Source organism: Parasteatoda tepidariorum, chromosome 6 (genome assembly GCF_043381705.1).
Source record: "Parasteatoda tepidariorum isolate YZ-2023 chromosome 6, CAS_Ptep_4.0, whole genome shotgun sequence".
NCBI classification, from domain to species: Eukaryota; Metazoa; Arthropoda; class Arachnida; order Araneae; family Theridiidae; genus Parasteatoda; species Parasteatoda tepidariorum.
Genome location: NC_092209.1, coordinates 80,725,223 through 80,740,694, shown reverse-complemented (window position 1 = coordinate 80,740,694; position 15,472 = coordinate 80,725,223). Strand labels below are relative to the sequence as shown.

The following is a 15,472-nucleotide window of genomic DNA, read 5'->3' as shown; positions in this document are numbered from 1 at the left end:
ACATGATCCATTTAGTCAAGAGAATTCTTCTATAAGGGTTAGTGTTCTAGCAATACATCTTTATGAAAATATAAGTATAATTAAGGAGAATGAAATATTTTAATTACTGGAATAGAATACCATCAAAAAATACTTCATTAAAAAACATACTTCTAGTCACCTGTGGCAACCCTGCAGGCATCTTGTGTTAAATTTAAGGAACAAGAAAGAACAAACATTCTTTACAAAATTTGGCCCCATATGTATGATTTTAATGTGGGCCCAACCTAGAAAAAACCAGTTCACTTCGAGCAACATTTCCAAAAACTTCAGTATTATATTTTTGCAGAATTCTAAACCCTTATCAATGAAAAAGAGGTGGCCTAGCTTGGAAATGGCCCACAAATCTATTTTGATGATGTGCAATAAATTGCCGGCTCTCAGGAACATCATAAATTATTTGGGGATTTGAAACTTTGCAGTAAAACAAATAAGTTTACCCATGAAAAGACAAAATAATCTCCAGTGCACCAGGCAAGAATCGTAGTCTTTTGCCTGAACAAAGCTAATACATACCTTACCAAACAACATGAAGGAAAAAAAATCTGGATAACAGGCAAATTCTAGTTTGTAGCAAGTCTTGAAAATTGTCCGAGAAAATTTAGGATGTGGAGCTTGAGGCATACATTTAGTCTTTTCAAGAAAAAACACGTGTAAGTTTACATACTCGAAATGTGAATTATGTACTACATATGTTCATTATTTCAGATATTAATAGGCATTTAATTCAAAGATAGTTGAGATAAAAAGATTGATCAGAATAAAAATAAGCCCAACAGTTTAGTACTAAAAAAAGTTTTGAACTGCTTTCTAAAAATGAGGATTGTTTCTTTATGTATTGGTAATTCTTATTTAAATATTTAAGCAAGTAAGCAGTAACATGCACAAAGATTTTAATTCAACAGTAATTCTTTAAAACGTACAAAAACCAAGAGAATTTAGATTTAACTAGTAGACCAAGAGAAACTCGCAATATCCAGTAGAGAAGGCAATGCATCTTACTAGAACCTCCCAGGTAAGATTTTAGGAAACTCAGGGGAAATGTGCTCCGGGCACTAGTTACAAGCCTAGACGAAATCACAAATACTCTTTTTCTTTTATTATAACTGCCTTTTGTGACAACTAAGATTCCTTGAAACTAGAATGCCACAAAAGCTTTTAGAATTTTGTTATGATTTGCCCACCGTAAGAAAAAAAAACACAAGCAATCAATAAGCTAAAGTCTAATGAGGCAACAAGTAAAACAGAAAATAAAGAGACCATCTTTTGTTACACTTTTTATTTCAAAATACTCTCTACGCAGCTGCTTCTTCTTTAACCTTGTCCTTTTTGAGTGGACCCTAAGAAAAAAGAAAGAAAAAATTAAAGACTCACTCCAGCAATTTCATATATGAAATGGTAGCACAAGAAAGAAAACACGATACGTAAACATTGGTAGTTTAAAAAATACTGAACAATCAGTTAAGTGAAAGAAAAAGACTATTCACACCACACAGATTAAAAAAATAAATAATAATGACTGATAAAAACCATATATGTATTTTTACATGAGTAGAGGTATAAACAAGGGTAGAACTGATCAATCGTGAACAATTAAGCATGAGAAAGTTTAGCTCATAAAAATAAACTAAGAAGATCGAGAAATTAAAACTGTTTCATGTGTTTATATACATATATATATACACACACAGGGGTAAGACAAAATAATGGAAACACTACTTTATAAATTAAAGAGTCTACAGGCAATGCAATTTCTCATACTTTTCAATGATGTTTAAAGCTTTAAGAAGTTTGAATTATGAGCGGAAAATGCTTCTGAACACCCTATGCCAAAAAATGTAGCAATAAAAATTTTACATTTTTTGGTCATTATACTCAATACCTGCAAAAAATATTGAAAGAAAGCTTAGATATCTAACAGAAATAAATTTAATTTTTATTACAAAATGTTTGCTTTAAAATCCGAAGGGAAAAAAAAATCTTTGAAAATTGCGCAATACATAAGAAATTAAATAAACCCTTTTAATACTACACAGGTGTGGAAATTGATATATTCCCACATAATTTTGTAGTGAACCATATTTGGGAACCAATGAAAAAAGTTGATTTGAACATCTTAAAATTTCAGATTCTGTACTTATGGTGTATGGTGTCACTTATGGTGTACTTATGGTTATGGTGTACTTATGGTGTCAGTTATTGTAAGATTTTATCATTTAAAAAAAAAATTTAATGCCGACTTATGATCGAAAATATTATTTGCAGAAAATTTATTACTTTTTCTTATTTAAAATATATATATATATATATATATATATATAAAAACTACCTAGAAAATTGCTAGAAACCATAGCTAGTAGAACAGGAAAATTAAAAAGTGTAAAGGGGGGAAAAAAAGTATAATTTTTAAACATAGGATTTACAGGAAATATAGGATCTCTAGCACCCAAATTACTTCCGCAGAAGTTTTTTGGAGACTTATAAGACAATGTTGAAGTTACTCACCATATAAGTACGCTTTTCAGCAGGTGTTTGGAATCTACCGTGTCCGAATTTAGAGGAAGTGTCAATAAATTTTAAATTAATCTTCTCCATGGCAGCCCTCTTGGTGTGAATGAGTAGAGACTGAAAAACAACAGAAATACTTAATATATAGACAATACTAACAATTGCAACAGCTCTTAATATTTTTAAACTCAAAATGTAAGACCACACTTTAAGTAGCACAAATAAAAGCATATAAGATGTTGTTTACTAAAACAAGAGTGATTGTGAGCCCAATTCAAAAATCCTGAAAATTTCTGGTGTAAAATCATTAATGACACATTTCAAAATATTAATATCTTTATAAATTGATATTTTCAAAACATGAAATTCTAAATAAATTATATGCAGCCTAATTGAAATGAAGAATAAAGTATAAGTTAACTTTCATCTCTAATGACAATTATTCTACCAGAAAAAATACTTACTTTTGAAAGAGATGCCAAGTATCAATTCTAGTTCTAATATTTCTCAATTAAATATACAAGAGTTTTTATACATAAATGTGATCGGCAATCCCTTAAAACTTCTGGACCAGAAGTTTTAAGAAGTTCTTCCAGAAACTTCCGGATCGTGGAAATAAAAAAAAAAAAAAAAAAANGAAAAAAAAAAAAAAAAAAAAAAAAAAAAATTTAAAAAAAATAATAAGGAAGAAAAAAATTTAAAAAAAAATACAGATTTCAACTAATAATAAGCTTTGCACAGACAAAAAAATAAATAAAACCCTCCAGAAAATTGGTATTTTTCTTAACACTTAACCATGGTTAGGAGATTTGTAATATCTGTACACCATTTGCTTAATTTAAAACACATTGGGCAGTTTAACCACACAAGTAAGTGGGCTTAATTTATAACAAACTTACACTAGTTTCTTGAACAGAAGGTGCACTGCAAAATTTAACTTTCATACGAGGCGACGTTAAAGTCAACTAATGTATAAACTCTTTAAATAGAAAAGTTTTACTTTGGAATCTAAAGAAATTTTAAACTAACTACAGACAACCCACCTTAACTCTATTAAATGAAAAATAACAGTGAAATAATCTTTTGTAAAAATGTGTTTCCCTATTAGGTTAATAAAAGTACTGCTTGATTACCTTCCTGAGGGTGATGACTCGCTTCTTAGGCCCCATAATGCACCCTTTCAACATCAGATAATCACAATTTACTTCACCATAATGAGGGAAACCACCCTAGAAGAAAAAAAGTTGTTCAACAAACATGTCATAGATCAAATTTAAATGTAAGAATAAAACAGAATCAAAATAATTTTACAACATTGATTAATATATCTCTGTTCATCTATATATTTGTTTTAACACATCTTATCTAGCAAAAACACGTTAGAATTATGTATATAATAAATCGCTGCTTTTTTCAAAAGTTTCAATAATCTATGTTTTAATTCCAGTTTAGTAGTTTTAATTCCATATGAATTAAAACTACACAATCAGAAATTTTAAATCTATCTAACATTAATAAAAGAAACAAACCTGTAGCAAAAGAGACTGTCAACTATGAAAAATGTCTTTATAACATCACGTATGATTAAAGAAAAAAAGCATAATCTCTATTAAAATTATCTTATAATTTAAAACTATACTTAGGGTACTAAAAACTGTCTATCTTTTTGTAAAGGAGCTTTCAGAAAATTAAGTAACATTAATATTTTATAATTAGGAATTCCGGTATAATAGTTAATAAAAGCAATCGCCACCTAATATATAATTATTAATCTCCAAATTATAAAACATGGGTAAATATTAAACTACATCATAAAGAAATACTACAATAAATTTTAAAAAAAATAATAATAGTTGTTTAAGATTCAATTGAGTGAAAAGTTCAGCAACAGCTATTGGAATAGTATTCCCCAATAAAAACTACTAATAATCGCAGGAAGCGTGATTGCGGCAATTAGAACAAGGGATTGGATTAAAAGCAAAAATAATGCAAGTTTACAAAAATTCAGATTTTTTTAATAAAAATATCTGATTTCCAGATTAGATTTAAAAATTAAGAAAAAATCCGAAAAATTCTGGACTGCTGGCAGCTACGATGAGGTAAAGAAAATAACCTCACCTTTGAACATCAAAATTTAAGCTCTTTTAAAAAACGAAAATAAGCACCTTTAAGCATGCAACGCACCAGGTATAACAATTGATGTAGAGGATTTATTAATAACCCTTATTAAATAAAACTAAAGGAGGAAAGAATACCATTGGCGTAATAGTCTTTTCGGTTAAATCATACTCAGTGGCAGCATTATTTTTTATGACTTTTCCGTCCTTAGTGTGAACACCCTGTGCTATTCTATAGATCTTTTTATTGATTTCAGTCCTATGGTGATAACCTTTCTGTCCAGCTCTCGCAACAGAGAACTGAACTCTACTAGGATGCCAAGCTCCGATACAGGCAACCTTACGCAAACCCTTGTGAGTCTTGCGGGGCAGCTTCTTTGTATGCCACCTACTTGTTACACCTATAAACAATTTAAAAATATTAGTTTTAAAAATAAGTCAAATAGTCTACGGTATATAGTCAATACAATATACAATAGTACAATATATCACTAATAGTTTTAAGTAAAGAACACACTCTTCAGAATAATCAGAAGTAAAAAATTTTTGGTTTTCTTTCCTGCAAAATTTTTTTCTCTCTAAAATTATATTTAAAACATGGGGAGGGGAAAGTAATGCTCATAATTTTTTGGTTCTTATTTGAGAAAAATATTGTCTGAGAATATTGCCCACGATATTAGAATTAAAAATATTATATTTTCATTAAAAAAAACTTATTTAATACATCCAAGTAGTTTTTTTTTAAATACAAAGTTTGTAACCTTAAATTAATAACACATATATTAGTTATTAAGTATCTTGCCGAAAGATACCAGAGAGCTTCACCACAGAAAGCCTAAAAAAATTCTGTCACAGGACCCTCCTAAAATATTTTACTAAACAAAATACATAGCACAGTCATTCCTTGGTAGATCAAGAATCAACCCAAGTCTTCAACAAACCGATATATTTTTACTAATAATAGTCCAGTTTTTATTTTATATTTAAATGATTCTTAGAATTGATTTTAAAATTAGCGAAGAATACTTAAAAAATTTATCGAGGGAGTATCTTGATGTACCGACTTATAATTTAAAATCCTTAGCACAGGCCCTGTATACATATAAATATTATAATTTTGCTAGCAGTTGAAAATGGTTGTGATTAAATGAAAATATTCCATGTTTATTTTAGTTAAAATCTAGAGGATTTAAAACCAGCCCAGAAAATATATATAACTCATTAAAACAGGAGAGATACATACCTTTGAATCCCTTTCCTTTAGTTACTCCAATAACGTCAATCATCTCATCCTGAGCAAATACTTGGCTCAAGGGAACAGGTTTTTCCAAATGCTCACGAGCCCATTTGATCTTTTGATAGATACTTCCACCATTCAATTGGATCTCCATGATGTGGGCCTTCTTTTGACGCTTCCTCATCAATTTCATCTGAAACACACACTCCATTTAATACACAATCAGAGCTCAACCTCAATTTTACAAGGAGTTATGTAGTTTCACGATCTTATATCAAAGTATGCTAAGGTTCAAATGACTCAATGAGTTTTTAAAACTGTTATTTGCCAGCCTCACCCCTTTACTATGAACAATATAGCTATATAAAACTTAAAATAAATAAATCTAAATCACACAAACAAGACACAGCAACAAATCACACAACACGCATCTAAATCACACAAACAAGAATCATGATTTTAGCGAATTCCAAAGTTGTGCAAAATTTAGTCAAACAAAATTAATCAATAATACAAATCTAATTGGTAGAAGAATCGCATATAAACGAACATCTCATTAACAGAATTTGGTGAAAGTTAGAACATTTAAATCTTAGAATCAATGGTCTTCGTTAGAAACATGTTAAATTATTTTTAAATCATGTTAAATTACGAAGTTACAAAAGCAATCCAGTGAATAAAAAAAACATTTAACAATTATCTTATTAGAAACAAAATCAATTTTCATTTACTACAATTTTAACTACTTTCCTTGAAGAATTGGAGCTTACTGTATTCCTTGTTAATTTTTCAGTTTTGTATGAATAAGAGTGAAATATACCATTCTTTCATTTGATGCTGATCTAGACTAGAATGTAAATGTACCAAAACTATTGTAAGATAATAAAACAGCAAGTAATTTATTGGAAATATCCATGTTCATAATAAGCAGGAGTGCAGAAAATTCTCAGAGCCTAATATTTCCAATTACAGGGTGGCCACAGAAAAAAACGAACAAAACAAAATTGTTTCTTTCAGTAGCTTAAAGCATGAAAATAGTTGCCAAAAACTATTAAAATAGTTGACAAAATAACAAAATCAAGACTAAAATTTTATTAAATGATTTAATTATCATATACCACTATCCATTTAGTCAAGTTGGTGGCAAATATGATAATTTCTATATAAAAAACTTAGTATATTTGCAGAAAATTAAACTCTTAATTACTAGAATTCATTAAAAAAATACTTTTTCATAAAAAAAAAACACTGATTCGAAGAACTTTTCCCTTTTATCAATTATTAACTTAGCAAATATAATTCATGCATAGTAACATCGTATAAAAAATTGTGCAGAATTTTGTTGCAAAAAAAATTTAATTATTTGTATTTTACATTTCTTAAGAAAAGAAATTCAGGGCTGCAGGTTTTCAACCCAATTTATGCTTAAAAAAAAAAACAATTCTACCAGTGCAGAAAAGTCTTTTTCCTGAAAATAGTTGCATTTTAGTCTTTTGCAGCAACCCTGCAATTAAGTTTTTTTTAAAATCAAAATTTCCCTTCTAAAAAAAAAAAATTCCTTCGATAGTACATAATTCTTGAATAAACGAGTATGTGCATTACAAAATAGAAATTAAAATATTGAAAAAGAAGCAATTTATCTAATTAAATTCAAGGTCTCAATTAATACATAAATTAACATAAGGTTTTAAACAAATTTTACAAAGCAATACATTTTTTAACAAAACATTATATAGGAATATTTTTAGACATAAATTTAAATAAAACTGTACAAACCTGGGTATGGGCAATGATTCTAATAACTTTGCAGTATTTAGCCATCTTCTTGAAATCTTTGTCAATTGCTACTTTACCAGCTTCTTCTGCCCATTTTTTAGAGTATTTTGTGAATGCCTTCTTCTTAGACTTATACCTAAGGAAAAATTTATTTTTCAGAAAAACCTCTTGAAACGAAGGTGTAATTGAAATTTATTAACACACAATTTGTAATAAAATATTTACATAAAAAGAAAATGAGAAATTGATGTTAAATAAAAAATATACATTAAATTGTCGAAAAATATAATTGATACACACAGAAACAAACCTTCCAAAATAGAAAATTGCAGGTGCATAATAAATCAAAGGCAAATTTTCAAACATACGGAAATTCTATTACCAACTGAAAATCTAAGCTGTTCAGGGTGTGTAGCTAGATTTTTCAAGAAAAAATAAGCCCCTATTGAGTACTTTTAGAGCACTAAAAATATTTTTAATCACTTTCCAAAAAAAATTATAATAATAATAACAGTAAAATATATTTTTTTTTAAAGTTCAATTTATAAACATAAAATCAATAACATAAAACATTTCCAAAGACAAAAAAACTAGTTTCAGTTACATATTGCAGAAAATGATTTATTGTAATTTAATTTTTTTTTTTTTTTTTTGTAATTTCGAATGGAAATCGAGACTTAAAAGGAAAAATCTTTTTAAAAGATAGAAACTTTATGCACTTTTTACAAACCCTGAATATAAAAATGCATTTCCAAGAGCTTTTGAAAAACGTAAATAAAAAATAGTTTAAAAAAAAGCACTTCAAAAAACGCTACGCACATTGTTTGTGATTAGTTCAAGACTGAAAATGCATAAAAGCTAATGCAAAAAAAATAGAAATGTTATGAAAATACAGACTAATAATCAAGAGAGACATTGAAAAGTCTCCTTACCAGTTTTTGTAGAATCTTCTTCGACAATCTTCACTGAGATGTTCAGCCCAAACAGTCTTAAAGGCTCTCAATCCCTTGGGTGTCTCAATGTAGCCAACCACTCCGACAACCATCATGGGTGGAGTCTCAAGAATAGTCACCGGCTCAACAACCTCCTTCTTGTTAACCTCTGCAAACAAATACAACATCATAATTGTAGATTTTAATTTAAACTTTCCTTTTCAACCAATGAATTTTGAATGAAATCAAGCAGTGAGGACAAAAAAATCTATATATGATTTTAAGCAGGTCTAGTAAGAGGTAAGACTGGTTAATTTATCTGGGGGGTAACTTTGTGTCATAAGTACCTTAACAATCTCGCTTCTATATTATGGATTACACAAATGCATACATGCATGTTTAAGCATTTGTAAATAATGCATACATGCATTATTTACAAAATCAAGTTTTATTTACTACCATTTTAACTCTTTTCCTAGAAATATTAAAATTAGATTTAAAAACCTGAGATCATTTAAAAAAAAAAAAAAAAAAAAGTGACCTGGCTTCTNAAAATTAAAAAAAAAAAAAAAAAAAAAAAAAAAAAAAGTAAAATAAATTTTTAACTTTACAAATAAGACTGAAATTTCTAAGAAAAGACTTAATATAATAAACATAAATAGGAAATTTATTTTTAATAATTATACAAAATATTGATAGCAACTTAATAAAACAGTTGAACTGGGGTGCAAAAAATTCTTAAAGCCTAATATTTCCTTATAATGTTTTAATCAAAATCTGACATGTCCGCCAATTTTTTTTTACACAATTTTCAAATAAATGAGCAATTTCGTTAAAAATAGAAGTCAGAATAAGTTGAAATAGTAATAACCTAATAAATTTAAGTTTCCACTCATAAACTCAAACTAATAAATCCACAAGTTAACATATATTGCTTAACAAGGGAAAATGTGCAAATCTATAAACTTTTCAACGAAAATCAAGGTGGTCACATAAAAAGTGGCCAGTGAAACGAAAAAAGTGGTCACCAGAAACTTTCCAGTCTAGCTTTTTACTCTCACAGGACATTATGGAATCCCCAAACATACAATTTAAAATAAAATTGAAGATAATACTCTTCATGAAGTATGAGACTTACTTGAACCAGGTTTGTCTACTTCTCGTACAATATGAGTCATACCAGCCTTGTATCCAATGAAGGCAGTTAAATGTACAGGTTTTGATGGATCATCCTTGGGAAAAGCCTTCACCTTACCACGATGCCTCTTACTTCTTTTCTTAGGAATAAATCCCAAGGATCCATGTCGGGGGGCAGAAAACTTCCGATGAGACTATTAAAAATGAAAAAACAGAATTAATAATGAAAGAACTTAGATTTGAAACTAATATCTATAGAAGCTAATGTTATGTTTTCTCTTTTAGCATCATGTATCGAATGAATGTTATGCTCTTTTAAACAGAGCAATGATTTTGTTAGAACCAGTACTCTTAAGTCTGGGTCCCCCTTTTTTTTCAAGTCTAGAACAGATCAAAATTTAAATATTAATTCCAGTTTTACATAGTTTAATAAATAATTTATGACAGCACGAATTAATTTAGCACGAACTTCACAAAAATTAAAAACAAAACTTTCATATCTGTTTTTTAAAATTCAAAATCTGGTGATATTTTTCTTAATCAATAAAGAAACATTCTTATTCTTTATATATACACAGAGATCAGGGGTCTGTCCAAGCCAAATTTACTATCGTTTAGCAGTACCTTCACAAATTCAACTTTAGGAAAAACGGTAGTTTCACAAAATACCTTTTCCTAATTTTTTTTTTCTATCCCGTAAAAAACTATTAATCCATATTTATGTGTTGATTTTTTAAAACAATTTTTATTTTTCATAAATTATGTCTAAATTTTCACAAATAAGGTACCTCACAGAAAAACCTAGACAGACCCCTGGAGATATTAAATGCTGATTCCATTGTTTAAAATAACTTTAGCTAATAGAAGAAACCATTAATAATGAGAAATGCATAATAATACTTGTACATAAAAAAACTACAAAGGGAAAAATATTTAGATGGCTTTAGAATTATTTTACATAATCAAATATTAAGAAAACTATTTTTAATAAAAAATTCAACAAAAAAATGATAGCAGTTTTAATTGCTAACCAGCAAAAATGTCTAAAACAATTTTTTTTTTTGAGTTACAAATAGAGATCAACTGAGAAAATTAGTAGGGTGACCTGGGGTAATTCCTGATCAAAAAACGCAAACATCTATTTTGTGAAAAAACTATTCAAAATAGAATTTTAATATTTACTGGAAGTTTGAGGCTATATGAGATGAGTCCAATGCCACCTTCTTTTGTTTGAAAATCTAATTAGAATTTAAAAGATTTTAAGTTTTTAGTGATCAGGGATTATCCCTGGTCTTGATCATTTCTGTGGTAATTCCTGATCATTTCTGGCGTAAATACTTATCACCAGTTTTTATTGTAAAGGGACTGTTTAAAAATAATTATATAATGGTAATTAACAAATAAGGCATCAAGATCAAACAAATAAACCAAAAAGATATGTTTAAGCAGCTAATAAAACGATTTATTTAAAAGCAGGAAGAACGATTAACACTTTAAATTTTCAAAAATCTTTGCATCGTGCCATACATTTTAGGCAATCAGCCAACTCATTCTCATGTTCTTCTGAAATATAAGAGAGTTCCCACATGGGTTACTTTTGCTGGATTTTTTAACTTCATTAAGGGAAAGTGTAAAGTTAAGTAAGGTATGTCAACAGCTCTGGCAGCAGCTCTCACACTGAAATTTTCATTTTCAATCATTAAAAGAAATTCACTAATTTTGTTTTCTAGAAGCTTAGTATCCTTTTTAGGCTTATAATTTCTCACCATATTTATACTAGGCTAATTTATAAACTTAAAAATTATTCTAACAATTATGCTAGGCTAATTTATAAGCTTAAAAATTATTCTAACAATGTACACACATAAAATTAAGATAGAAGCAAGGTAAAACAAATCAGAAATGGTGCAAATCAGAATACAGTCTTGTATACAGTTAAAAACAAATTTTGTTATGACAGTTAAAATATATTTTATAGTTGTTCCACCTAATAAATATAAACTGTTATTTAAGAAAAGACAATTAGGTATTTATAAGCTATTTTATATACTATTTATAAGAAGAAATGACAATAATCAGGAATTACCCCAGTGATCAATAATTATTCCATCTGTAGGGGGCAACATTTGATATAGATTCCTATAATCAATTATAATATTCAGTGTTTTCACTACAGCGCGAGAACGCGAGAATCTCGCATATTTTTTTCTTTTCTCGCATTAAAAAATTATTACTGCGAGAAATTCGCGCATTCTATAAATCAATTTCAAAATTCGCGAATTTCTCGCATTTTGGAAGAAGCTTCGAATTACGCTATTTAGAATAAAATCCGTTTCACTTTTCTTCCTGGATCTTTCATTATTTTCAACATTTGCTCCGTTATCTAGCTTCCCTATTTACCAGTATTGTTTAGAACCTTTTCGAACAACAGAACACAACCGAACCACGGAACCCCTTTCAGAACACATTTCTCTGCAACCACGTGTTTACCGTAGGTAAGGTTTTTTTCATGTAAGACGTTCAAAATTTTTTTTTGCACTAATGTAAGATGGACAAATACATAGTAAAGGCAAAATCTTCTATGATGATGCACCAAAAATATTCAATGCTTAAAAAAATAGAAGACGTTAAAAATTTAGTATAATAAAAGAGTTGATTTTTTTTTCAAGTCTATTTGTGTTTTTTTAGTTTTTAGAAATCTCACTTAACTTTCTGAAATCTCACCCTGTTTTTGAGAAAGGGTGAGAAATTCTCACCCATTTTTTTTCTATGATGAAAACACTGATGTTTACAGTAGATGTGAAACAATTAAACAAAAGCTTACACTACTTTTATATCAAAGAAAAAGAAAGTGACTCAAATTATTTATTATTAAGAGAAGGAGGGGGATCTTTGCAGAAATGTGCACATTTTGAAACCCATCTTTGAAATGGAAAATACAGAAAGCAGTTTAAAAGATACTTATTTTGTTAGATTAAACAAAAAATTATTAATAAGTAAATGTAGTTATACTCTAGTAAAGTGTACAAGCATTCTTGTCCATGTCTTAAATTTTAAAAAAAAAATAATTTTTTTAAAATAAAACTTAGGTGATCATTATTTACCCCAGAAACAGAGTGATCATGAATTACCCCGGGTCACCCTATCTATTACACAGCAAAAATTTTATTTGCTGCCCGGCCATGTATCACAATATTTATGCAAAGTAGTATACAACCACGAAAAACTATGATTATATTGAAAATAATTGTATATTGTTACATACTTTTTTATTCATGTTTATCTTTTGTTTTATTCATGGTTATCTTTTTTATTCATGTATTTGCATGAAGTGGTGGAAAAAAAACTTGAAAACCTCCCACAGTTAACTCAATGGTAAGAGATCCACATTGGTGGGAAATAGTACCCATTGAGCTTACAAGTAAGAAACACTTCCTAGTAAAATTTCATCTTCTAAGGCCAATTAACGCAGTGGCAGAAACATGGTGACCCTCCTTTAAGTTTCTAAAAGATATATATTTTCCTGCAGAATTATATTTAAGAACCCCTTTTTCCACGTTGGAAAGGAATGAAAAGCTATCGTACATTTTACAATTATTTTAAATTTGGTTGAAATAAAATTAATCCAATATTCTTAATATATGTCACATGAATAATTTATATAAAGCATTTGAGTTTTCACTATTGTTCACAACATCAGCAGATTCCATCATAAATGTATGTGCAGAATTTTAATAATTTCTTTGGCAATTATTGCTACAAATTTTCACTTTTTTTATTGATATTCTTATAATTATTTGTAGATAAACAGATATTAAAGAATGCTAAGTTTGGATTGCGGATTCAAGAAACCCCTGTTTGGCATGTTCTGTGTCAGCCGATTATATCAAATCATACGGTGCTATATGCATTCTTTCGACTAATCCTGAAGTGCTGCGGTTTTGAAGCGCCATTGTTCATAATACATTAGTAGGACTTGCTAATTTTGAATGGGACAAGTGTTATTAATTTATCAATATGAAATTAGAATTAAATGAGGTTGTGGTATTAGATGATGAAATCAGCACAGCAAAAGCAGTTGGAAAGAAAAGAATACATCAAACATTAGGTGCATACTGAAAACAAATCTGTTTAAAGTAAGCACAGTAGTAAATATTTTAGTGCTAAGAAGCTATTATGATGGAAAGTTTGAATAGGAGATATTCTCGTATCACAATATGAAATGTCTACTACAACCGCCACGATGTAAAATGGATTATAATCTTGCAAATTTTTAAAAGAAAATGTACACGTTTGCCCGAGGGTGGCCACGAGTTATAACCTTCATTCCTCATAATCCTCTATTATGATATTTTAATAAGTTTCTTGCAGACCGTTGCCAAAGTTTGCGAATATTTTGCATACAGAAATCATTTTGAATAGGAAGATGGCACACTAAAACTACTGAAACCGGAAAATGTGAATCAATTGATTAATCGGTGCTAACATAAATATTTCTAATAAATACTAATAACGTTACACATCGATCATGAAATTCAGAAATATATATCAACACTAACAAAAATAAATTTCTTAACTTAATTATTGATAATTTTATCAACGATTCAAGCTTAGTCATATACAAGATAGTTATACTAAAAAACACGCTCATGTAAATCAGTGCTTTTATTAAGTAACACAACAAATAAAAATGCTAAAAAAAACTTAATACCAATAATAGAAAATTAATAAAAATGTGGAAGAAAATGTTAACGTAGCTATCACGATTCTTAAGTATGTACAGCTATAAAGAAGTTTAAAATAAAATACCCAAGGATAAAAAACGGAAATCGGCAAAATATTGAAAAAAGCATTCAATTTTTAAAAAGTCTGAGTATAAATTATCAGTATAATTAAGGTAATAAATGCGATTTAATGTGATTGTACTCACCATTGCTTGCTTGTTCCTAATTTAGAGCAATGCCATAAACATAAGACCCGTAGAGATGGCAAAGAATATTATAAAAGCACTTCAGTTCACTTCAGGAGGAGTTCTTGGGAAAGAGCTTATAGCTTTGTTAGAGAAATAAGGCACCATTATTGGACCGTTCTCTTTAAATGAAATTCACGCAATTTGGGGAATGAGATTTTTGCGGTGATGACACGAGGCAACTTGGTTTGGTGATTTTTGATGATTTTCTAATTTAACAACCGATTTCATTGCTAAAATCTCACATAATTTTTCATTTAAACAAATTATTCGGCTTATTTCGGTTTTATAAATATAAGAGTGAAAATATCTTTTCGCCTTGTCCCGCATCGTTAAGACACGGTTCCCAGCAGATCACCGAAGTCAAGCATCATTGGCTGCGGTCAGAGTGCAGGTTTGTGACCATTTGGATCAGTCTGCGTAGGGACCGAGGGTGTGCGGTATTGGTCCTCGTTAAACTGTTCTACCGTAAAGTGCTCGACTTCGCGTGCAGGTTGTCGGGCTACCGAAGCTGGGATGCTTCGGTGATCTGCTGGGAACCGTGTCTTAACGATCAGTCCACTACGGGACCCCTCAGATTGAATGAAGAAAATTTTAGTATTGCTTCTTCCCTTTTTTTTTTTTTTTACTCTTAAAGTTCTTAATCAGACGAAGAAAATCATTCTGCAAAAAACTATCATTAAATTTGGAAAAAATGAAAATAAAAAAAAAAATAATAAAAATAAATTTTAATGAGGCGTTTCGTAATAACCGACAC

General features: G+C 29.0%; 1 protein-coding gene and 1 long non-coding RNA gene across 2 annotated transcripts in view; one reads left to right on the top strand and one right to left on the bottom strand.

Annotated features, from left to right (window-relative positions):
* Positions 1-1,303: 1,303 nt before the first annotated feature.
* On the bottom strand, positions 1,304-14,737 carry LOC107452265 (ribosomal protein L3; the record flags this gene model as incomplete). Its single annotated transcript, XM_016068625.3, is given in 9 exon segments — positions 1,304-1,379; positions 2,545-2,664; positions 3,681-3,776; positions 4,803-5,065; positions 5,908-6,094; positions 7,678-7,813; positions 8,610-8,778; positions 9,748-9,940; positions 14,677-14,737. Coding segments are annotated over 9 exon segments (1,212 nt in total). The 3' UTR covers positions 1,304-1,334.
* The window catches only part of LOC139425934 (uncharacterized), a 79,333-nt gene continuing 73,023 nt past the window's right edge, over positions 9,163-15,472 (top strand). Inside the window, exon 1 of the long non-coding RNA XR_011637071.1 lies at positions 9,163-9,197. This is a non-coding gene — a long non-coding RNA (uncharacterized lncRNA). The remainder of the gene's footprint in view (positions 9,198-15,472) is intronic.